Raw genomic sequence first — 26,263 nt, 5'->3', positions numbered from 1 at the left:
ACAGTCCTGTTATTTATTTGAACTTGTCATCTGCATTCAGTTCCATGAGTTAATTGAATGCCAGTCATGTTGGTACATTGAAACCACCTGCCATACATGTATTCCCATAGCATCCAATAGCACAAGCAATAACAACATGATCTTGATTATTATCATTACTATTAATGATATTAATATTCTTAAAACTCTTAAAATGGCAAACATTTATAAATGTATGATACATTTGGTCAGGAAGAGTATTGTTATTGCATCATAGATAGGATGCACATCTTTTTTTGTGAAAAACAATCAAACAATCTTAGGGCAATTCCAAATTATTCAGGAAATCAATATAGGTACTGACTGTACGTCAGCGAGCTAGACAGCTTTTTCATGCCACTCATGATTTTTGACTGGATTGCAGGGTTTGAATTGAACTGAAGTAATAACAGCTTCCAGGACAGACCAATATAGAGCTTTAACTTATTTCTTCTTGTCATTGTTGAAGTTGAAACCTAAGAGATTTTATATCATAAAAAGAGATCTAACCTGCATAGGTTTCTTCCCCTTAGCGGGCAAAGGGCCTCGTCTTTGACAGGCAGTCCTATACTTTTAATGCACACACATGACTGTGTCTGTGTGTTTGTTTTAATACCTACTCGTTTGCAATTCTATGTCAACAAGGTTTGCTGCAGTGGACTACCGTACACTAAGAAGCCAAGTCATCATTGCTGTGAGGGCGGCTACCTGACTTTAAGTAATACTTCCAATCCGGTCTGTTGCAATGGCACACTGCTCCCATCTCTCCCAGACCACCAGTGCTGTGGAGGATACTATGTTCATGTCAAAACCAGTGAGTTTCTAAATCACGTTATATGTTTACAGTTTAATGGTCAATCCCTGTCCATGTTGTTGAAGTATTTCCTTCATCTGCCCTTGTCTTTGAAGATGAAAACTGCTGTCCTGACCACTCGCAGGGCCGGGTGTCAGTGGGCCTGGGTGACAGCTGCTGTGGGGGGGTTCCTTACTCCATGAAAGGCGGCCAGCTCTGCTGCAGCGGGAGCCTCCATGATGGCTATGGGGTCCAATGCTGTGGAGGCCGCATTGGAGACCATACACTGGTGTGCTGCGGTGATGCTGAGAGGGGGGAAGTGCATGCATATGCCCCAGGTGAGTGAAGGAAACAGACACAAACATAAAGCAGCATCCATATTTTCATATTTTGATCAAATAGGAGAAAATTAAAAGTTTCTGCACTCAATTCAGTTTTTTGCCCTGGGTGAAGTTTAATGCGCTGCTGAGCTTTTCTTGATCTTCAGAAAACAGTTGGTTGCTTTGTTGCAAAACTCAATAAAAAAAAACCCCATAGTACAGAAAACGAGTTCCTCTCACCCAAGAATGTTTTTGTGAGTTCAGCCTCTGGTGGCTTCTTAATGTTAATGGGGGTGACTGGAATGAGGGAAAAGATAGAAAATGATAGGAGAAGAGAGTAAAGCAAAGAGAGTTGAGGTAGACACATGGTGCAGGAACGTGGGGTCGTTTCCCTCTCTTCCTCTCCCGCCGTGTCCCGAAGCACCCGGATACCATGGCACAGATGGGACAGTGCTTGTGTGTGCGTGTAGGTGTATGTGTGTGTCATTAGACATCTTTGTCATGGCAGATGATGATGAAACACACTCGGGATGGCACCATTGAGGGCACTGCCAAGCACACAGCAGGACAAATACACACTCATTCGCTCTCCTTCACACACACACACACACACACACACACACACACACACACACACAAACTGTCACACATACAGACATATTACATTCACCAACACATACACACACACACACACACACACACACACACAGAGTCAACAGGGTGCCCTCGGCAGGGTTTGCTTAGAGTTGACTGCCAGAGTAAGACACGTGGACTCTATTCATCACACATAAACAATGGCCCCATATGGACAGGCCTATAGTAGTATTAGCCTATCCGCAAACACAAAGACACACAGATACACTCAAAATCCATACTCACTGAAATGACATGCATGTTGACAAAAAGGTTATTATAAAGCAAGTCAGCAAAAAAGCAACAAATAAACAGAGCAACGTTTTAAAACATTTATTTAAATATTTTTTTAATTTCATGGCTGTTTTTATTTTTAATTCTCATTCGTTTAAAAAATAATTATTGTAATAAAATTGTCAATAAGACTCAGATAAGAATTTCAAGACAACAGGTACAGTTCTTCACTAAATCCTCTGTTCTCTTCCAACTGAGCAGGCTATGTGGTCATCCTTCATTTCAGGTGGCCTCCCAAGGAGGGCATATGCTCCCCACCTGCTCTTCCTCTTTATCTCCTTCTTCTATTTATTTCCCTTCTCCTCTCCTTTGTCATCTTCTTTGTTACTTTTCCTCAACTTGTTCCCACACCTCCCCCTGCTTCTTCCTCTGGCCTCTTGCTCCTCCTGTCTCCTCCCAACCTTTTTCTTCCCTCCTCCCTCTTTTTATGTGCCCCCTTCCCATAAACTCATCAGTCATTAGCGTTAGCTTCCCCATTGAGAACATATGGTATGATGGATCGTAGGGCTAGCGGCACTAGCAAGGCTAAGGGCCATTTGCCTGGTGCACTGCACTGTCGGGGAGCCCTGGGGCTGGCTATGCAACCTCGACCCCACACGTCTGTTTCAAGACACTAACACACAACATGCACACAGCAACACTTATTAAAGGATAGGCTGCTTAACCTTGGCACCACTCACTCTCAATTCTGCACAGGATTTTGGTTTTTAAATGATGAGTAAGAGGCAGATGTGTGAAAGCTAGAAAAATACAAAGAAAGAAAAAAGATAATGCAAGCAAATGAACTACATATCACATGTGATTCTCTTAAAAATAAATAAAAGCATAACTTATATAAGTCACACATGAGTACAGAATATAACACAAACAAAGTGAGAGAAAGACATAGAGATGAGACGAAAAATTGAAATGTATTACAAAATAATAGTTTTAGGTAAACAGAACACCGTAAGAAAAAAGCAATATAAGAAAAGGAATGAAGAAAGAATGAAAGAAGAGACAGAAAGAGAATGGAAGAGACTTGGGGGGGAAAGTAAGTGAGATAAAAAAACAGGAGAGAACATAAGACTGGTGAAGAGCTAGATGGAGCAGATTAAAGGAGGAGTGAAGGGTATCCCATTGTGCCCAGCTGATAGACTAGGTTAGGCTGATGTGATTATGGGGTCCCTGAAGTGCGATCTATCACACATTACCGTCCACACTGTCAACAACCATACACACACACTGCAGGGGAACAGCAATGCCGGGAGACAGCCGTCTGGCAACAGATACATGTACCGGCTTGCTTGCACATGTGCACAAGTAGATACACACACAAACACATCCCCACAAACCCAATAATAATCATACAAAACCACACACAATCACAAGAAAACATGCATGTGAATACATTCTGAATTGTATGCACACTTGACTTACACCAATCCAACAATATGAAACAAAGTTACTCACACTCAAACACACATGCACACATTTGTGCTCAAGGCTGGACAATTTGAAACAGTAATCAAGAGTAAATCAGATGAAAAAGAATAAGGATCAGAAACGTCATCTCACCCAGCCAGTCCCAAATAAACACAACAAATAAGCATAAAGCTGAGCCAGTGCACAGTGTCCTTCCAACATGTTTTTTGGGGTTTAATTTGATAAAAGCACTTAGTGTTAATAGTATCCTTCCTGCCCACCTAACACCCACCCATATGTGTGCATCGCATATTTAAAGTTATTCCTGCTAACTTGATGGTTTTGTTTTCTCTTATTTTTTGGCCGGACCACAGAGCGAGGATAGCCCTATAAATGTGAATGTCACTTAGTGAGTGAGTGGCCGACCAGATTACAGGATTGGTCAGAAAGTTATTACTCTGGTTTTTGCCCATTACAAATTAGTCCGCACCAGCGGGTCCCCTCTGGTTTGTGTGACATAAAAAAATCGTCATTGTACTGAGGTTGTATTTAGTGAAGTGTATTTTGCAAAGTTAACTTCATTGTGATTAGTTTAATGTTATCTTGCCAAATGAAGTAAAACTTAAATGAATACTGTAGGCTACAGTTGAAGTAGAAATTATGATATTATTACCCAATTGCAGCCCAGCCATGTATTAGATATTTACTTAGACTTCACAGGTGAGAAGATAGAACTGGCTACAGCGGTAAAAGTTAGTTTGAAGTTGTCTATAACACTTTGATTGCTAATGTGCGATTTCTTTTTATTTATTTTGATATCTTAATAAAAATCAATGGATGGATTTTTCTTCAATAGCTTCCATAGTCTCCAGAAAATACACTAAACAAAAATATAAACGCAACACTTTGGTTTTTGCTCCCATTTACCATGCGTTTAACTCAAAAATCTAAAACATTTTCTATATACACACAACAGCCATCTCTTATAATATTATTCACAAATCAAAGGCCGAATTCCATCGGCTGCCTGTCCGGTCCTACTCCGCTCCAGCACGGCATCGGAGCTGTCAGGTTTTTACATTAGTCAGTGCGTGAGCGTCCACTAGCTCCGCTGCACCGTCTCTCTGCTCCGCTTCTGCTCCAGCTGTCCGGTGAAATACGCACTGCTTCTATGTTTGCTAGATGTCGGAGCTCACCGCATCAATTTAGCACAGAACACTTTGAGATAGACAGGAACACAGACGCCGACAAAACAATAAAAACTCAATTAATTTTCAAAATAAGACACTGTGTTCAATGCAGGTAACAATCCCAAAACAGAGACACATACAAGCGTGTCCACTGTTCTTTTACTCGTTCGGATGGGAACAATAACCTTTGTGCGTTCGTTGTTGTGTAAATACCATATAGAATCATATTATCAAGAGCAATCGCCCGTCACTTTTATTACCGCGGGAACTCCTCGGTCTCGCGACTCCAGCTGTTCAGTGGAGCTGGCCGTGCCTGCTTTGAAAACGGAGCCGGTGGGTGTTGATGCACGCGCAGCCAGTGGAATTCCGGGGTAATGCTGCGTCCACACCAAACGCGTTTTGGGGCGGAAGGGGCGGTCACTTTACATACAAAGTCAATGTACAGACGCAAATAGACGCAAATTCTTCTCGCGCGCCGCAACAACTCGGGTGAATTGAAAATATTCATCTCACGCAAATTTTTCGCATGAAGTCCCACGGTGATTATCACGCGGTTCGCGCCGAGCAATGCGAATGTTCACGTTTGGTGTGGAAGCAGCATTAATCTGTGTTATTGAGCACTTCTCCTTTGCCGAGATAATCCATCCCACCTCACAGGTGTGGCATATCAAGATGCTGATTAGACAGCATGAAAATTGCCCAGGTGTGCCTTAGATTGGCCACAAAAAAGGCCACTCTGAAATGTGCAGTGTTGCTTTATTTGGGTGGGTGGTTTTTTAAGCTTTATTTATACAGGTGAATCCCATTGAGACCAGAGACTCTTTTTCAAGGGAGACCTGTTCCCAGGTACACGTTCTGGTGTTCTGGTGGCATTACAGTATCTGGTGGGACCACCATTTGCCTCACGCAGTGCAACACATCTCCTTTGCATAGAGTTGATCAGGTTGTTGATTGTGGCCTGTGGCAGGTGTGGCATATCAAGATGCTGATTAGACAGCATGATTATTGCACAGGTGGCCTTAGAGTGGCTTTTTATTGTTGCCACGAGAACACCAGAACGTGTAAATGGGAACAGGTCTCCCTTGAAAAAGAGTCTCCGGTCTCAATGGGATGTACCTGTATAAATAAAGGTTAACATTTTATTTTGTGTATATAGAAACGGTTTTCGATTTTTGAGTGTTTATATTTGTGTTCAGTGTACCAGGCCTACACAGGCCATTGTGGTCCATCTTTGTTTTTCACTTATAATAACACTAGTCTTGTTTCTTGAGTTGTTGGCGTCACTCTGTACTGAGGGAGAACAGCTTTTCCTTATCATGGAAATTTAGACCAGAATGTTATGAATAGTCGAGTACTTAAGCTGTCGAAACCAATTTATTTCAACCAGCTTACTTGTATCTGCGTTTCGTCCTCCGAAAAGACATGCATCCAGCAGAAATCTAGCTGTGTTGACCAGGTCTCTCTTATCCTTTGTCCTAATTACATAAACTGGTTTCTCGTTCACAGTACCTATTAATCTCAAGCACATCTGAACAGATTCATTTTTAATCAGTACAGCTATGTACACCAGCCACACCTCAGTTACGCTTTAGATGCAGTGCTTCAAACTTTCTAGCTTTACTGAATTTATTGGGTAACGGTCTACATGTGTCTTTATTCAAATTTACCTGATCAAGTAACACTATTAAACCGCCTTTAATGGCAGGCCGAGCTTCTACTCTGGCCAGTTTTAGTCTTTGGGGTATTATTAGGATAGTTTATAATCCTTTTCTCAGCATTCCCTAGTTGTTTTACAATAACACAAAGTCTCCATATTAAATCCTTCTCTTCCAAATCTGCCGGTTTGTTTGAACAGCTTTCATTTCACTTTCAAGTAGATTAAATGGTGTTTGTTTTTGGACAAGAGAGCCTCTGTTTTTTGTGCAGAATTTCCTCCTGTGTTTCAGGTTCAGGACCAACTTTTAAGCTCTTCATTTGCTCCTGTTTCCTCTCTTTCTGACTTTGTATGTAAGATGTTTAGCTAAGACTTAGGTGAGATTAGATGGTGTTTAAGGGAATGTGTGTGGTGTCTTTGGCCTCCCGTTGCTCCCTGACTCTCCCAGATTCCCCCTGCCTCCACTTATCATTTCCCCATTCACACTTTGTCTTTATAGTGTGCAGTTCTTTCACTCTTCCATCTGCCCTTCAACCCTGCCTTCCCCATCTCTCACTATGGGTGCGACCATAAATGCCCTCCCCACCTCACTTTTTAGTAAGTGAGTATTCAAAATGTATGCGTTCCTTTAACTCCTTCCCTTACTCCCTCCCGTCTGTCCCAGCCCAGCAGGCCCCATCCAAACGTTCAAGGACAAATCTGAATATCCCTTTTCACCGTTTAAGTGTTAAAAGCCTGGCGGTGCTGGGGTGTTATCTTAACGCGCCTTGCCGTGCCATCATCAGAGCGCGTGATGAAAATGGTTGTGATGATGCTAAAAGAAAAAAAGAGGAGGGGGAGAAAAGTAATAATCAAATATGTTTTTCAAGGGCACAGTGACCATTTGCTGGAGGGAAATTATCCCAGTAGTTAAGCTAGCTCACTCCGAGCCTGGCGGAGTTGTGAGAGTGGATGCCGTTTGTGTGTGCAAATGTGCATAGTATTACTGCAACTCGGTGCATGTATGCTTTACTTTCTTTTCTTTTGTTTATCTATGTGGCTGTTTCTATACATGTATCCAAATGTATCCGTTTGCATTTTTAAAAGTCTCTATATTCAGAGACACATGTACTTTCATTGTTTCTGCTAAAGGATTTTCATCAGTGTCTGTGTGCGGCTGTCTGCGGATTAACACACACACAAACACGCACACGCGTGTGGTGTTTGTGTGTGTGTGTTAATCATTGCCAAAAGCCCCTCATCAATGATGGGCAGCAAATGGCCAACAGTAGTGCATTCCAGGAGCGTCTGGCTGCTTTATAAGATCGAGTACTCTCTGAACACAGGAAGACATTTTTCTCTCTGTTAATGTATTTATGATGATGGCTTTTCTATTAGGTTTACTTTAATGACTGTGTGTGTGTGTGTGTGTGTGTGTGTGTGTGTGTGTGTGTGTGTGTGTGTGCGTGCGTGCGTGCGTGCGTGCGTGCGTGCGTGCGTGCGTGTGCGTGTGTGTTTGTTTCATTTGCTTTTATTTAAATCTTAATACCTAAATTGTTCCAATTCAACTGTACCCCTACACACCGCCGGTGGCCATTGTTTTTTTCTGGCCTTAATTCACCTAACAGGGTGTGTCATGACTCTAAGGTTATATAACCATTGCGAGCACTGAAGACCCTTTGTGTTGAACTGTTAATTAAGCTGGTGAAGATGCATGAGAACTGTAAAAAAAAACAGAAGCTCTGCAAACTCTTCAATAGAGGTGAAATGTTGGCAGCGAAGAACGGGTGAAATTACGCCTTCATATGTATGTCTTCTTATGCTAACAGTTGCACCTGAACTCAAAAGTAATTTATTCTTATCCATCAACCTCTGAAAAATCAGGATGTTCAATGTATACATAGGGGGGTAACACTTTAGTATAAGGGTACATTAATTAACTGTTAGTTAATACTATAAAGGGTTAGTTAATGTGTAGTTAATGCTTCATTATTTAATACTTAGTTGAGCATAAACTAAGCATAACAGTTAGTTAATGTTTAGTATATGCTTAACTGAGCATGTACTAAGCATGTATTAACAGTTACGGCCTCCACACACATCCTACCTCTACTGCGCGGCTACAGCGCGTCTGCGTCTGACTTTTGGTCACCGACAGTGTAATCAACCTAGAGTGGGCACACATCCAACCTCAGACGCACTGCTGATGCGTGTCGGAGGCACGTCTGCAGCGATGCTCCCCTTTACCTCAGGAGGCTCGCCTATTTCTCTCTCGGGTCTCTCTGCTTTAACTGATAGAGAAATACTCTACTGAGAGTCATATTGACATCATACCGGCAGCTTTCGCTGTAGTTTCACCATTTCCTGGTGTGTCCCTTTCAAAATAAAACTTCCAACAAGCGAAAATGTGGCAAAAAAAAGGCAATGGGGCGCACAGATTACTGTACAGACTCAATATTAGACTCAATATAAATCATATGAATCATAAATGGCATGAAATAACTTAATTTTTAATGGGAATTATCTATACAAACTCTATGTATAAAGATAGGGCTTTTAGAAGCAGCGCTGCAGCAGAAGCAGCAGCAGCAGTTGAGACGTTGTATGTGTGTCCAAGAAAAGTGCGAGAGACACAGCAGTAAGGTAAGGCGACGTGCTCCAGAGGTAGACACAGGATGTGTGCAGAGGCCGTTAGGTTATGTTTAGTAAATGCTTATTAAGCCTTAATTACGTACGTACGGAGATCAAGGGCCTATCATGAACCAGTAAATGCAAACATTTTAAAAATCACATTATTTTGGCCCTATAAAGATCAGGGGGCCTATCATTTGCCAGTAAATAGTTTTTGTTTTTTAAATAACAATGTTCGGGGCTACGAAGATCAGGGGCCTATATTGAGCCATTAAAAAAAAATCCCGAAGCTGACTGGATTTTTTAAACATGTACATTTTTTCTTTCTGCTTTTTGGTAATTCTGTGTCTCCAACTTATTCCAGAAAATAGTATTACATATCTCACATAGGACACAGTTGATTTAGCCTTAGTTTACTTCTCAAAGTGCACAAGATTGATGAATTTTACTTTAAAAGATCCAGGGTTCCCACCACAGTGAAATTCCTGCGAGAAACAATGTATGTGTGTATGGTATGGTTATTAAAAGTCATAAGACCGTGGGGGGGTTATGTACAAGTTACCTTAAAATGATTTGGTCATTCACCAATAGAAATAGTGTGGTGTTATCTGGCTCAGAGAGGGACCAGTCACTAATATGTTTTGGACTCTAGACAAACATAGCTTTTACACATTTGTATTGTAAAATCGCCTCTCAGGGGGGACATCAGGACTTCTTGTATAGGGTCCCAGAATTTGGTGCTACGCCCCTGTCAACACATGTTTAAAATGTAGTGGTGCTACATTGGGCCAAACTCCCAACTGGAATAACCTGAAGGAGGTGGACCATAGGACCATTCATTTTTGTACTCAGTGATCAGTAGACTATAACACAGTATGGCATGTTCTTTATTGTCGCAGATCTTAACCATCATCTCCTCTAAACTTTAAATTCCATCCTCCTGTTTTATCACTTTGTCAAATTCGTTGAGGTGTTTCTTCATCCCTTTCTCTTTCTTCATCTCTGTCTCTCTCAGACATGAACAGCTGTTTGCTGTGTCTCAGTTTTTAGTGAATCCCTGTAGAGTGGTGAAAATATAACTGCCACCAGAGCATTTACCTAAGCTCAGCAAACACACACACACACACACACACACACACACACACACACACACACACACACACACACACACACACACACACACACATATACACATGCACGCAATGTCACACACATAGCCAGCTGGTAATGTTGTTGAGATTGAGAAAAAAAAAAAAAAGCCGTCAAAAAGACAAGAGGACAACCAGTCAGCTGGGAAAAGAGTGGGCGTGTATGTGTGTATCTTTGATTATGTGTGCACTTGCTGCCCCAACAGACTGTGTGTGTGTGTGTGTGTGTGTGTGTGTGTGTGCGCTTGTGCTTGTGTGTGTGTGCGTGTGTGTGTGTGTGTGCGTGTCCACAGGGGAACACTCTGCACTGTGTGAGAAAGTCAATCCACTGTGATTTCATCTCTCGACATGACATATAGTCTGGCCCCTCTGGAGCACAAAGTGCGCGCGTGTGCACACAAACACACACACACACACGCACACACTCCTTCCTGCAGTGAATGTGTGAGTGTGTACTAGAATTAAACCTTTACAGGAACTTTGAGGATTTCTGATACTGTTTATTGAGACTTCAATAGAGCCAAGGTTGTTTTTCTTATAAAACTTAGACCATAACAACAAACATAAATATACCTTAAATTAAGGTATGTAATGCCAAGATATTAAGCAGAACTTCACTGGAGGTTAAACAAGTTTCGGACAATAGTATTGTCATTTGAGTTGAGTTGAGCATCCATGAGTCCTTAAAATATTTTTTTAAATCAATACTACACACAAAAAAATCTGGATTTATTTTACTGTGTGGACAAGCCTGTATCATGAACATACAAAATATATATGTATGGCTGCATCTTTCATTTGCAGGCACTTTTTTGTTTCTGTCCATGTAGAGATGTAAGCTTCCGGAAAGCTTCTTATTTTCTTTTCTTATTGGCCAACATGTCCAACAATCCCAATATGTGATAAACTAAAATCGTCCCGAGCTTAAATTGTTAATAGGTAATCAGCTCCTGTCGGTGTCTGTGAAAGCTGTTTTCCCTGTGAGTGTGTGATTGTGTGTGTGCTAGTATGCTATCAAACAAACTGTGTATGTGTGCACTAGCTCTGCACTTTGTGCCAAACCCTCTTGTAATATATTCAGGTATTTAAAAGTGTTTGGTTTGTTTAAAGTTGTGGAGGGGTTTTGGTCTCCTAGAGAGCTCGGATAACCCTAATCCACAACACACATTTTTATCAGTAGTTCATTGGCAGGGCTAAATATTGACTTATCATTAAGTGGAATGAATGAAACCCTAATAATAATTCTCGTTGTCTAAGCACCTTGTGTTGACGCAGCGCTCCCGATGCTATTAACGAATGTATGCAAATCCATCGTAAATCTGAAGATTAGGGCTGAAGCATTCTGCGATGCGAGAGAGGAAACAAGAGGTGTATTATAAAATGTTGTCAACACATGTACGCATACAGTACATGCAGAAACATGCATGTATAGAGAGGAAGAGAAAATACGAGGTGTGTGTTTCAAAAAATTAACCCAAATGTACAAGCATGTCACACACACAGATAACACTTACAACGACAGGGATTGGATTTCTACCGAATGGGTTATAATACAATAGTGATGTTTGGTTACAGAAGACTAAACAAACAATAGACCTGTGAACTGAGTGGATGCAGAGAGAGAGAGAGAGTGGGAAAGAAGGAGTGAGAGCAATTCTGAAAGGAAAAGATAGGATAAATACTAGGAGAAAAGAGGATCAGAGTGGAGCTTGTAGAGTCATAGTTTATCAAGAGTATAAGAGGAAAAGGTGTGAAAATAAATCTTTGAGTTCAGAAAAAAGGAAAATCAACATCGATAAACTAAAAAAGATAGATGTGTAAGACAAAGGCAGCTGTAGAGATGGGTAGGTATCAGTTAGTTGAAAGATAGTTAGGAACGCAGGGAAAAAATACTAGATAGAACAGAAAATTAAATAACTTTTTATAATATTTTTTATCAGTTTGCATTTAATGACCTCTGAGTTGAGATTTCCTTTAGAAGACTAGGGTTTTTTAATCTAACCTGCCAATTTTTTTTTTTTAATGTTTCTTTTTATGTAATAGGCCTATTTATAAATGTTATATTTGTGTTACCTATGTTTTTTGTGGTTTTTATTTTGCAAATAAATCAAATAAAAAAAATCAGGTGACAGAGGATAAAGTTTGAAAAAGCAAAGTTTGGAAAGCAAAGCATTTGAGTTTGAACAGAGCCATGTTGGACTGTACGTCAGACAGCTCACAGAGTAAATGGAATGGAGAAAGATTTTGAATATTGCAGAGGGCCCGGTGTCCGGATGGAAGGGAGGAGTAGAGGTGAGGATGCCGAGAGGACGAAGGATGAGCGGAGAGAAGCTATTTTGGAAAAGTGTTGAGCTGTTTATTTGCGCGTCATTGAAGCTGAAGTAAGGCGCTGGGGGAATTGGCCACCAAGCCCCCGCTCTGCAACAGCTGCCGCTGCTAAGTGAGTTACTAGCCGTCAGACTGCCTTTATGTCACACAATCACACACACATACACAATGCATTCTCCTGTCACATGTTGCCTGTGATGGATGCTGTGAGGATATAATGCACTGCAACGGCACACGAGAAAATATGTGCCATTCCCCACTTTTGGCCTTTAAGTGAAATGATTGCGGAAATGAACAGCATTTCATGTGCGCAAAGAGTGAACGCTGATTAGGTTGTTAAACAATAAGTTATTTATCACTCCACAACTAGCGGCAGCCCCATTAAAGGGCGAGGCCGTGATACGAAGCAATGACTTAGTGTTTAATGTCTGCTGTCAAATAAAATGGGCCACACAGCTGGGGGTAGATAGTGCCGCGGATCAGCATGTCATCAACTGTTAGGATACATTTGCTAAATGCCTCATGAATGTTAGATCAGTTTAACTCTTAACTAAATAATCACAAAAAGGCAGAGGGGTTCTTACAATATTTATTCTGATTAAAAATGTGAAGCTTCTACTTATTAGTTCTACACAATTAGTTCTTTTTAAGTCAGCAAAGCTACATTTTAGTGGAGCCATGCCTTGCTCATTTGTATTTCCAGGACATCCTCGCAGCAGGGGGTTACTTTGCTGACTCAGTATTATAGCAGGACTATTACAGCCCTAATCCATTGCAAGTCCAACGCTCGACAGTCCTGCCATCAGCTAAGCAAAGACATCCGAGGAACAAGATTGGCTCAAGTTGTGTTTTTAGGAGGGCGACAGGAGAGAAGGCACCATGTGTGCTCTCCAGCTACAACTCTCAACCGTTTGTTTCTCAAGGCTGCTGCCAGGTTCACCCTCACGTCAATGATCACATTTAATATGATGTGGGAATACCAAGTACAAGCAGGTTCATTTAGGTAGTAGAGCAATAAACAATTGTAGTAGTTGGAGTCAAACTTTTATGAAGACATCTTAGCATTTGCGTTCCACATTGCGTTAAAGTAGCCTTTGTTGACAAAAGTTCAGTTTTAGTATTTAGTATTATAATCTTTGTACAGGTTCTGAACTTCTGTAGACCAAAACCTTTTTTTTCTCTTCCTAAGAAACTTCCTGTAGAATTTGAGATATGAGTTGCCGGAGTGTGCGAAGAAACATGCTTGAAATTTGATATTCACCTGCAAAACATTTACAGGGAAATGGAGTGATATCATGTATTTTAAATGTCACCTTGCTGCTGAAGGTTGAAGCTGTGGCAGAAAGACATCACCTATCACTGTCAAAGATGGCAGCTCTCAGAAAAACACACTTCCTCTCCCTCCAGCACTCTTTAGACGGCACAGCCTGAATATTACCGCTGTGCAGAGAGATGACTACAGGAGAGGAAAAGAGACGCGCAGGGGAGGAGGAGGAGAGGGAGGGAGGGAGGAAGAAGAGGATGTATAGGAGAGTTGATAAGAGAAGATGCTACTAATATTCAGAGCAGATGGGAACATAGGGATTGAAGAGAGGAGGAAAGGGGAGTTTGGGTAGTGTAGAGGAGAGACAATACAGTCCAACATTGCCTTGATGTCTTTCCAGTTTGGAGAGAAGAAGAGCCAAAAGAAGGAGGGATGAAGGGAAGGAATAGATGTTATGGCGGTAGGAGGAGAGGAGAAGGACAGGACAGGTCGGGAGGCGGAAAGAGGAAAGAGGCAGACTTATATGGGTAGTAGTATTAGAGGAGGAGGCGATGAATAAAGAGAATAGAAAGGCCAAGCTCTTTGTAAAATACAGTGGTTGCAGACATCACTGTTGAATGTAGAAATATAACAACAGCATTGAAATACTAGAGATGGAGCCCAGCAGAAGAGCGACTGTGAGAAGACCTGAGGCATTCAGAGTCTGAGCAGTTACGTTGAATCACAATACTTCCCGTATTGAAGTAGGTTCAATTAAATTAAATTTCGACATGTTCAAACGTATAAATTACAGACTTAAAAGACATACTTATCAGTTTTAGTCTGTAAATTAAAAGTGGAATGTGTTCCATTAAAAGATGATTTCCACCACAAGATCTAAAAAGAAAAGACGAATATATAATGTGAATATTTTCTTTTCGTCAGGTTTCGCCTGCTGTGGTCACGAGTACATAAACTCTTCAACCTCTCTTTGCTGTGTGGGGCATGACGGACATCCCACAATGCACCCTGCTGGCAACGCCACAGTGACCTTGCAGTGCTGTGGGTCAAAGGTCATACGTCAGGAAGAGGAATGCTGCAACGGGATTGGCTATGACCCTCAACGACACGTGTGTGCTGACCGAGCCACACCTGGCATGTTAATACAGGTGTGTTTGTATGTGAGATAATGAATGTCTTCTCAAAGATGGTGAAATCCTTATTGTTGTCTATACTGTGTTGCATTTGATTAGAAGTGTACCAGGACATCTAAAGCACACACATCAATCAGGTTTCTTTAGCTCTCATGCTGCAGTTGTATAGTGATCCAGTGGGGCCATAGGGACGTCACTTCCACCACAGAGTTTTAATATCAAGTTATAGTTTAAATGTACCTATTTCATTAATATGAAATAGGTAAAATACAGGCATTACATTTCTCAGTGAATTTCAAGCCTCAGAAATAAACCCTAGTCTGACGCTTACATGTCCAGTGGATATTGGTAGTTTCTCTCTCTCTATCTCTCTCTCTCTCTCTCTCTCCCCATCTCTCAAACATACACTCACACTCATTGTCACATCAGGAGTTGGGGACTGGGCCATCTTCCATTCATCAACTGGGGTCATGTGATGTTTGTGTGTTCCTTCAGCATGAGACACACACACACACACAAGCAGGGACAAAGGGTAGGAATTCTCATTAGCTCTAATGATGTCATTAAGGACCATGCGTACCACATACATACACATATGACATACAGAAATTCTCCCATATACATGCAGAATGCTGCTGTGTATGTGTATGTCTGTTTGCCTACAACTTGTATGATGATGGTTAACTTCTGTGGTTGATGTACAGAGATGAATAACCCCCCTCCACTCTTTCCATCCTTTATCTGTTACTCCCTCCTTCTGTGTGCAGCACCGGTGTTTGCAGGGCGCTGTGTGTCCTGTGTCCGCAGCATCTACAGCGTACTGTGGCTCCTGTGACCTCCATCCATCCACGGCAGCCTGCACGTGGGTGCTGTCAGAACACACGCACGCTCACTCGCCCTCCTCAACATACTCACCTTTCATCAACACCACACATGAAACTCTCACCATGGGCCCGTCCACACGCATACACACAAGTGACAACACATACAAAATGATAGACCCTCTCAGTCCCACACCCTATGAGAATCTGCCTATTGAGGGAAGCCTGTGCCCATTGCATGAGGAGGTGGTGTACAGCGGAGATGCCAGCAGATACACTCATACAGGTAATCTTACTTTGCTTCACAAGTGACTTAATTATGTGTCCGTATGTAGCTATATGTTTATGGATTGAGTCAAGTTTTAAACATTGTGACCATTCATTATGAGTTTGCCTCCCTGCATCCTATGACTTTGCTGTATACAAGGAGTCCAACTTTTACTTCAGTCCTCTGATCCATTATGAAGAATAAACAATACAGAATATAGCCATGTGTGAAACACATCACTCATTTATATTTTGAGCCTGCAGAAAGTAATGCTGCATTTAGTCTAAATGTGTCAGCCGCTGCAATCAACGGGCTTTACAGACAGATGCCCTTACACACACTCACACACACTAAGACAGCTGTTGCAGTGCACACTGATAGCTGTAACGTGGTTACTCTCTCTATGCTGTACACTAGTGTGTCATTAAAACTTAGAGATGGGCATTTAAATGCCATTTCAACATTCTCAACTATTTATCAGCCAAAAGGGAGTTGGTGTGTGTGTGTGTGTGTGTGTGTGTGTGTGTGTGTGTGTGTGTGTGTGTGTGTGTGTGTGTGTGTGTGTGTGTTTATGGGTGTGGTGTTCAGGATTTTCTGTCTGTCCACAAATTATTTATCTGGGTGGTTACGTCTGTTTAATCAAGACTAATTGTGGTTGCGGATGTTATGTGTGTGTGTGTGTTAGTGTCCAGCTAGTTACTATGTAAGTATGCGTCCTCCGTGAATGTGGCTCTGTGTATTTTTCTTTTCGCTTTGTGTGTGTGTGTGTGTGTGTGTGTGTGCGCGTGTGTGCATGTGTGTGTGCGTGGGTGTGTGTGTGCGTGTGTGCAGGGCATGGGGCGGTTAGGATAAGAGTTTCTAGGCAATGCTGTGACACCATCTGGGCAGAGGCACATAAAGCTGTCGCCACCCACCATACACCAGATGTTTCTCATGCACACACACTTGCACACACAGTCACACACATACACAGCTACACACACAGGGTATCATGCTATACTGCTTAACTAAAACCTAAGGTATATCAAACATAGAAAGTTGCACATGGGCAAAGAGTGCTTTAAATTAAAACTGTGTTGTCCAGACTACATATACATGTATTCTTTTTGGAATTAGATCCTAATCAAGCATGCAGGCTCAAAGGTTTAGGCATGTGTCACACATTCAGTGTTTTATTTACATGTGTGTGTCACTATTTGTGTCTTGCTGCTTCGGTTATCACAGTAGTAAAGACAAGAGTCCCAGACTGGTGGTAAAACATGGTCTCATTTACAGCAGCAGTCCCTAAACACTACTTAAAATAACACAAGTGTGTGTGCAAGTGCATCTGTATGTATATATGCTCCTGTATGTATACCTCACCAGAAGGGTTGTCATACAATGGCTCCCAGAATGCCTCAGTCACAGCCTGACGTTTACTACTATGATCCAGTGATAGTGCATATATATGGTATATTTTCATATAATGTGTGCTTACATTGGCATTACTACTCCCAGTACACACATTTTTAAACAGGGAACATTTATTTTTCTACACGTTATATTAGGTAGACATATCTGCCATATGTTTCATGAATGGTATGTGACCACTTGCATGTTACCACTTGTAACTTATTTAAAATGTGACTGTTTGCATACTGCAATCAGAAATTATACTACAGGTATGTGTGCACTTACAGTTAGTTTTGATCACATGTAATCATAGTGTTGCATTGTTGGGAAATGATTTATTCATTCACCAATGTATTGCCATCCCTTCTTAATTAATTAGTCAGTGTCCCTTGCTCCGCTTCTTTCCATTGTTCTCCTCTAATAGACTTTGACTTGGAGCCCTTCACCAGCTATGAGTACAGAGTGAGGGGCTGGAACAGCTTTGGAAGAGGTTCCAGTAATGTTACAACAGTGACCACAGGCGAAGACAAACCATGGGGCGTGGCAGCGCCACGTTGGAGTCGCTTAGGTGAACGAGATGACGTCATCCAGTTGCAATGGCAATCACCTGCCAGGCCAAATGGTGTGTATATGTGTTTGCGTGTATGTATCACTTAAAATCACTGTTTCTGTCAATATCGATTTGCATTAGGGGTTTCATGAATAATGTGCATATACTGTAGGTGCAAAAGTCCAAACCTTATATACAGGATGTATCTCTGTCTTTAACAGGCCACATCACCCATTACGTTATACTGCGTGATGGACAAGAGCGTTACCGTGGTGATGAAAGCAGTTTCACTGATGTGGGTGGGATCAGGCCTTTCCATGAATACTATTACCAGCTGAGGGTCTGTAACAGCGCTGGTTGTACAGACAGTCCACAGGTAAGACCATTTGTGATTTTTGTTGACGCTATTACGGTTTTGTTGTGTTAAACTTACATGTTCTATGCTGCATCACATCATTAACTCATTAGATGCTTATGTGGTTAACATAATAATAACAACATAATAAGAGGTTTGCATCAGAATTCAAGTTTATTAGGAAGCTGAAGGTTGGGAGGTGCTGCATTCAGAATAAATAACAGAAGTGGGCTGGCCTGTCTATATTCATACAGCTTGAAATGTCAGCAGTAGCTCATGAGAAAACCAGAAAGTGACTAGCACTTGCAATGCTCCATTGGTATAATTATTTGTGCAAGAATACAGTCAAATGTTACTGATAGGACCTTCAGTTGGAAGGGTAATATCTGTTTATACTCTGTGCTGTTTGATTCTCCATGTTCTGCTAACCTTTTATGTAAAACTTTTCTACACACACACAAACACACACACACACACACACACACACACAATCTTTCCAAAATCTTACTCTGTAAGCACTCCATTTCATAAAGACATTATTCCCCTCTATGATTATCTAATGGCTCCTCTAAAGATGGACTGAGCTTCACTGAACTAAGCACCACTTTACGCCGTAGTTTAGTTCACTCCTTCAATTTTGGCTGAACACTTAGAGGAAAGGGGAAGGTGTGTAAAAATGTGTGTTGTTGTGTGTGCATGGGTGTGTGAATGAGAGAGAGAGAAACCAGAGAATCAACAAAACACTCATGTTGGTGCCTTTGGTGTATTGCTAATCTTGAATCAATGTTGTTGCTGTTGGTTTCTTGTCAGCATGTTGTAACAAAAATCTGCTTCTTCATTAGCTACCAGTACAGTTAAATGTAACACCATAACGTATGCTTGAGCTCCTTTCCCTACTTAACTTATTCTTCTACCTACCTGTCTGAATACAAATGTGCAGATATAACTTTTATGTCAAGGACAGAACATGCAGCCTCCTGTTTCACAGTGTGTAAACTTGAACAACAGCAACATTGGTCTTCTGCAGTTGGCTGCTCATCTGATCCATTGTTTTGCCAGTGGCCTTTGATGCTAAATGCCCTTTAAACCTCTTGTAAAAGCCTCCTCAGATGCTGATTTCTAAATGTTATTTACATTGCAATTCATGTGCACGGTTTGTTCCGGCATTTGTGATATTTTACAAATTCAGAACCTGTGTCTGACCTTTGTTGTTGAGAAATGACAGAGTGAGAGTGCCTCCACATTGTATGAACCCTGTACTGTTACCATGTCGGAACAAGTTTTATTTAGCCTTTTTTTCCGCTATCCCCATGTACGCGAGGCTCTGGATTTGCTGAGCCTACCTGATGTTTGTGATAGCAACCATAATAGCTTCACACAGAACGCTATCTCTCTGGCTGTAGCCAAGCTGATATCACCACAACAATTAATTTCTCCGGCTTAGAGGTGATGAAAGCTCACTTTAAAAAAAAAAAAAAAAGATGGTTTAACATCTCATTATTATGATGAGCACATTCTGACGTAAAGACCTAGATGTGTTACTGTAGGGGTGGATGTAGGAGAAAGGGGGAGATGGAGGTACAGTTTGTTTAACTGTTTTTTAACGCTTAATAGATAAAAAGATAATGAATGGATTAATGTGTATGATTAGTGAACGCTAGATGGATGTAGGACCCCCATTAAGGAAGGAGTTATAAAAAGTCAGAGAGAAGAAGAGAGTGAAAGAAGTTTTTTTAAACATTATGGTAGGGCTTTCCACACCAACTACTCTGTTGGGAATATTATTGTGCCCTTTGCTTTCTCTATATCACAGTATTCTGCCTGGCGCTCTTCCCTTGAAAGTCAGTACATACCAGTGGATGAACTTATGATCAAAGCTGCTAGTTGAGACAGCCAGCAGTCTTTATGGTTTATGGTCATCATTGTGTTGTAACTGTTTAGAGACAGAGCAGCAGGACCCAAACAAACAGTGGAGTCCATGTGCAATTGGTCTAATGCTACAGTAACTTGTCAATCACTGAGCAAACAACTTACTTTGTTTTTAAAGCTGCTTTTGAATGAGATGAATTACCACCATGGAGCAGACGACTCCTATCCACAACACAGCCCCATATCCTATCAGCTTATCAAGGCAGTGGGAATAGTAATTCAGTAATCTGTTCCTGGTGTCTGATTTCCTTTTGTGTAAGCAACTATGAAATTGTAAAATCAGTGTTGTTTCCTAACAAGTTCATTACTTAATAGTCTGCCTGGTAGGAATTCACGTTGACTAGTGTGTCATCTTTGTGCTTCCCACACAAAGGTGTTGGTGTAAGGCATGGATTTCAGGTTACTAACATTTTGCATAAATCTATTCAAATAAATCCAATGGCATGATGCAAATGATGAACCAAGTTGAGCTCCCATAAAGACCAGTCCTGCATTGAAGCAGCCCCCTAGATCATCCTGGCTGGAAACTGGAGAACATATGAACAGTAGGAGCGCTCTGTATACATGCACATACCCTCCTGAAGCTATACGCAGTTACACCACAAACTCAATCTCTGTCTTCCATGTTCTCTCAGTTTACCTCGCACACACACACACACACACACACACACACACACACACACACACACACACACACACACACACACACACACACACACATACACACACACACACACACACACACACACACACACACACACACACACACACACACACACACACACATACATTCACACAATCAAGCACACACACTCCAGCAGCAGAGGGTGGGAAGGGAGTGAGTTGGATTAGTTTGTACACCAGTGAAAATTGGCCAAACAGTCCCAATTATGGGATAACTTGGGCTAACCTAATACACCACTGCAATTACCTGGCATCAGCCCCCTCACATACACACACAGGCACAGACAAACAAATACAGGCACACACAGACGCACACATGCTGTGACAACAGAAGGTGCTGATCTAATACGGTTGGTCACTTAGAGCGGGCGGAAGAGCGATTGGTCCTCCTCTCTCTTTGAATCCTTTTGTCCTGTTCTCTCTGCTATTTGTCTCCTGTCATTCCGCTGATCTCGACGCTGTACTTTTCAGTTTCTCCCTACTGTTGTCTCTTTTCTTTCTCTACCTCTCTCATCCCCAATCTTCCCCACTGTCCAAACACCACTTTCTCTTTTGCAGCAGCTGTCATCTGGTGTCCAACATTCTCCCCTCTCTCTTGTTTTTATGTCTCTCACAATCTCATTTTCCTTACTCCCTCCAAGTTTCCATTCCTTTGTATACAAGAAGTATGGTTAGATGGAGAGTCATACTAGTGAGGCATGCTTTTTATTACACGTATGCAACTATATTTTATTGTTCTGAACTATTAATGATTAATTGTCACGTTTAAATGTTAAATTACATATTCTATCTAACCCATCAGTAAACTCGTCAGATGCATGGATTAGTAATTTCAAGACAAACTGTAAATTAAATCAACTTTCTGTGATATGAAGTCAGGTTTTCCACCAAAGCAAGTTAACATTGAATTTTAAGTTGAGTTGATTGTTTTTAGGGAACACTTTTATACAGAGTAGGTGGTTATATGGCTTTTATTTGTTATATGTATGAGCAAAATCTTGACAGGCTTCTGAGGTAACAGCACACTGAAGCACTCACTGATTGATACTGCACTTTCGCTGCATCTTACTTATCTCCTCCTTCTTCCATGTGTGTGTGTGTGTGTATACCTACATGTACATGTGTGTGTGTGTGTGTGTGTGTGTGTTTGTGTGTGTGCACATGTTTGTGTGTGTGCACGTGTTTGTGTGTGCACGTGTTTGTGTGTTTTCTTTGTTGTAGTAGCAGTGTGTCTTTATATCTCTCTTTACCACAGTTGGTGTGTCTCAAAGAAGTGTATTCATTTATATGTCTGTATGTGTGTGTGTGTGTGTGCGTGTGTGTGTGTGTGTGTGTGTGTGTGTGTGTGCGTGTGTGTGTGTGTCTGTTTGTGTGTGTGTGTGTGTGTGCACGTGTTTGTGTGTTCTCTTAGTTGTAGTAGCAGTGTTCTAATTGCTTAGCACTGTGTGGGACAGGTGGGGGAAGTGCTAGTGACAGTCTATTAAGGCAGGATATCCCTGTTGCCATTAGCAGCAGATTGCCCTGTGATTCTGTGGTCTCTACATTCACCCAGCATTCACAGGGGCCCTCAGATAATACGCTTGGAACTTACAAAACGATGGTCGCTCAAAACACTGTACTTTAAAAAGCAGTCATTTTGACGGTGAATTGCTTGTTCTTTTCTTTTTGTGGCAGCGATAGTTCGTAATACTATGATTGGAATCCTACATCCGTCACAGTTAAAGTGCGTATGGCAAGTTGCATTGCTGAGGCAGCTTTCAAATGGATGCATTATTATAAAGAAGTGTTAAAGCGATGAAGTTTGTCTAGCAGAAATCCATCTGTTATCAAAACATTGTAAAATATCCTAAATCTGTTTTATTTTTGTGTGTGTTTTGTGCCTGTTGGTATGTGCGTGTGCGTGTGGGCATGTGTCTGTGTATGTCCATGTCCATGTGTGTGTTTAGGTGGTGGCAGTGACAGTCCAGGGTGTCCCAGAAGGTGTGCAGTCTCCACTGGTTACAGCTGTAAGCCCCTTCTCCCTCCTCGCCAGCTGGTCTGAACCTACTCGTCCCAATGGCATCATTCAACGTTACCATCTAAACCGGACTGATATCGGAACCATATTCACATTACACGATGGGCCCAGGAATTATACAGTGACTGGTAAGATTATCAAATGCCTTCAGTTTTACTCTGTTCCTCAACTCTCTTCTGTCATCGCCCTCTTCTTTTATCCCTTTTGTTATGTTTTTATTTATGTACGCTGGTTCCAGGAAGTCCTTCAATGACGGAATTTACACATGAATCCCGCCACCTGTTACTGGCCCTGCCCCTTACACAGATTAAAACACACTCACATAAACACACACTGAAAACACCAGAAAACCAAGAAACACACATGAGAAAAAAATGTATATGAAGGTACATAAAAGTAGAAAGTACGTGAGACGCAGTGCACAAACAAAACAAAGTACTCAAAAATGGTTGGCTTGTCTTAATGTTGTAGATCTGCACAGAAACATGGAGGTGTCAGGACTGGGTGGTTTGTGGGTCTGGTTTTATCTACCCTTAGGAGGGGCTGTGTTTCTGGCCCTCTGCCATCAGTCACAACACACACACTCTTACACATGCAGACACAAACCCCTGAATGACGCATTGTGGAGCAAACCTTTGTTGTCTGTATATAAAAACAAAAAATGTTGGAGAGACACAGCACATAAATACCAATAGAATACTATCAGAGTAAACACACTCACCTTTTGGAAGTGAAATAGTTGACTCAACTTTTAATTGAAATATGCAAAGTGTTTTAAAGCTGATTAGATTTTTACAAATAATTTTTCTTTTTTGTGCAAAAACCAAGTGACATCATTTGAAGCTAGAATTCAGTGGCTCTTTCCCTTTAAACTCTGCTCCCTGCTCTGTCTTGGACTCCGACCAGGCATCGGCTTTGCCAGTCGCCAATAGACTATTCCCATGGTGCCTGTGGTTGGCTTGTATGGTCAGGAGTTGTGTGCGCACGGGCATGTGTGTTTGTATCTGTAGGCACGAGGCAAAGCAAACAATGCCAAATAGAGATGGTAATATGCTGTAATACTGTACCAGCCCCATGTGCCAGTGTAAGCAACCAGCATGCGTGTGTGAAATTCCCCTGTCCCCTAGTGAGACACTGGAAAACCCTGCGTATACAGCCAAAACCACTAGTGGGGCAGTCTCTCTCCCTTTATCTCTCTCTCTCTCTCTCTCTCTCTCTCTCTCTCTCTCTTGCCCTCTCTAATTTCTACACCATGCAGCCCTCTTTTTAACACATGTATGCATAAGGGAGAGGTTACATTGTTTAAATGTATCGCAGTTCTGTGTTTCAACAGCAGACTTACTGAATCAAAATATTTTACAAGAACAAAGGATCAATAAACTTTTTATGGTAACTACAGATTACATTTGTTTAAGGCCTTCAGGGGTACCACACAGGTTCTGCAGATCAGTTTGGAACAGCTCTTCTTTATATGTGTATCATTCATAAAAAATAAGCTAATTTTATATAGTTTGAGTCAATATTGAGTCAATATTTTATTTTTATGTCGTATCCTGTGACAGTATTTTCCTCTTTTACACAGTCATCCCCAAACAGGCATTTATACACATGCAATACATATTCAGACTCAAGTGTTCCAGTTCATACTTTGTGTGTTCTGATGTTGTAATTACAGCACAGAACATTTTGAAATAGAGAAGCACAAGTAGAGTATGGGTCTTAACCTTAATAATAAAATGTAATAAAGAAGAAGGGAGTTAAACTAACAGAGAGTGTGAGATGCACATAATGACCCTTTTTTTTAAAGAGTGAAGGAGGAAAGGAGTGGGATAGATGAAAAGATGGATGAATGGATTTTTAGTGTTTTCAGTGAAATATGAACAGAAATAATTGCCATGCTGCTCCCTCATCCTTAATGTTTAATACCCCATTATTCATCTTCTCTGCATCTCTCTGAAGGTTCTCAGCGCTGTCAGAGACCGGCGCTCAAAGAGCTCACACACTCATTCAAATTGGAGAATTTTTTTTATTTTTTTTTATGCTCAAATAATATTGGTTTTCGTTTGAATGACTCTTTTGTAACTTATTTGATCTGATAATAATATGTTAGAGTATTTCCTATCAAAAGCAGTTTGGTGTGAGAGGCATTAAGTTATTCAGAAGTTCATATAAATTCACTTGTAATAATAATACATAATTTTACTAGTACTGTTATTGTAAATTATTAAAATAAAACACAATAGTAACACATTTTAACTGAGAGTACCTGTTACTTTGAGATACACAAACAGTGTTGTATACATTGTTCAAAAGTTCACATTTTAAGGAAATGAGGACCCAATTTAATATTTGTAGTTTGCTTTTGACCAGAAAAATGTGTTTTACCTCTTGGAAGCAATTCCACAAAAAAATAGACTGCCCACCTTTGAATGGCATTTAGTCACTTGTGCCGTTATAGGTAACACTAACAGTGGTGGGAGCTTAATTAGTGTTGGATCATAAATTTGTAGTCCTAAAATCAATGTTAATATAGAAAATTGTGTTATTGCATTTCACTGGTTTGCACTTTAAGAATGAAAATTCCAGTAAGCAGCAGCCTCTGTGATGCCAGAAAGTTAAAAAAAACATAAAAAGGAATCTGTGGTTTCTATTTCCATTTTATCAATGATTTGCCTTTGGAAAAAGCAAGTAAAAACTTTAATTAATAGAATTTATTTGAAGCGGTTCTGAAAAAGTGACACTTCATAAAAAAAATTAAGCACTACTGTACAAAGACACCCCATGTGAATCGATATTAAGTATTGCTATCATTAGCTCACAATGAATTATTGCCTGCAATTATATAGATTATGGCATTAATCATGTGTTTAATTGGTCTTTTGCAGGCTCATTATTAATTCAGAACAGCAGGGAATAGAGTATGTTCTTTTATTTATTAATGTGTTTCCCCCCGTAGTCCAAGCGTAGTGATTGCTCTGCGCTATAGGTACAGGCATTTAGACATGGGAGGAAGGAGGAAGGGGAGATAGAAGAGAACCTTTCTTTTCATGTATGAATCTTGAATCTGCCTTTCATGAGAGGTGTCAACTTTACACTGTGCAGAGAGATTCTTTCATCCATCTACTTAACAAGCACACCCTGTAACCTCCTCATGAATGCTAACACTAACTTTTAACACTCGGTCAAAAGCAAACGTTTAGCAGACTAACAGTTAAAAGGTAGAACTCAATAGGACAGTTTGCGTTAAAGATTGGTGTTGTCTAAGTCTAAGATATGGTGGATCCACATGTAACCTAGCTGAGTAGATCCAGCTACCATCCTCTTTCCTTTTAAAGGCTTCAAGTCACTGACTCACTTCAAAGATTGGAGAAGACAGGTCTTATTTTTCCCTCAAAGTCAACAGATATATATTGAAAAAGTAGCAAACATGGCGAAATTAGTACAGTATTCAAATTTAA

The 26,263-nt window shown here is 40.9% G+C and overlaps 1 protein-coding gene across 1 annotated transcript in view; it reads left to right on the top strand.

The window, feature by feature from the left end:
* ush2a (Usher syndrome 2A (autosomal recessive, mild)) overlaps positions 1-26,263 on the top strand; it is a gene marked incomplete at both ends in the record, with an annotated part of 196,702 nt that overhangs the window by 126,848 nt on the left and 43,591 nt on the right. The window contains 7 exons of the mRNA XM_080028654.1: positions 664-832; positions 928-1,149; positions 14,581-14,804; positions 15,557-15,896; positions 17,695-17,892; positions 18,042-18,196; positions 22,735-22,933. Of these exons, the coding sequence (XP_079884780.1) occupies positions 664-832; positions 928-1,149; positions 14,581-14,804; positions 15,557-15,896; positions 17,695-17,892; positions 18,042-18,196; positions 22,735-22,933 (1,507 nt within the window). The remainder of the gene's footprint in view (positions 1-663; positions 833-927; positions 1,150-14,580; positions 14,805-15,556; positions 15,897-17,694; positions 17,893-18,041; positions 18,197-22,734; positions 22,934-26,263) is intronic.

The sequence above is a fragment of the Ammodytes marinus genome, assembly GCF_949987685.1.
Source record: "Ammodytes marinus genome assembly, chromosome: 1".
NCBI classification, from domain to species: domain Eukaryota; kingdom Metazoa; phylum Chordata; class Actinopteri; order Uranoscopiformes; family Ammodytidae; genus Ammodytes; species Ammodytes marinus.
Note: the sequence above shows the minus strand (reverse complement) of the source record. Positions and strands in the feature narration are given on the sequence as shown.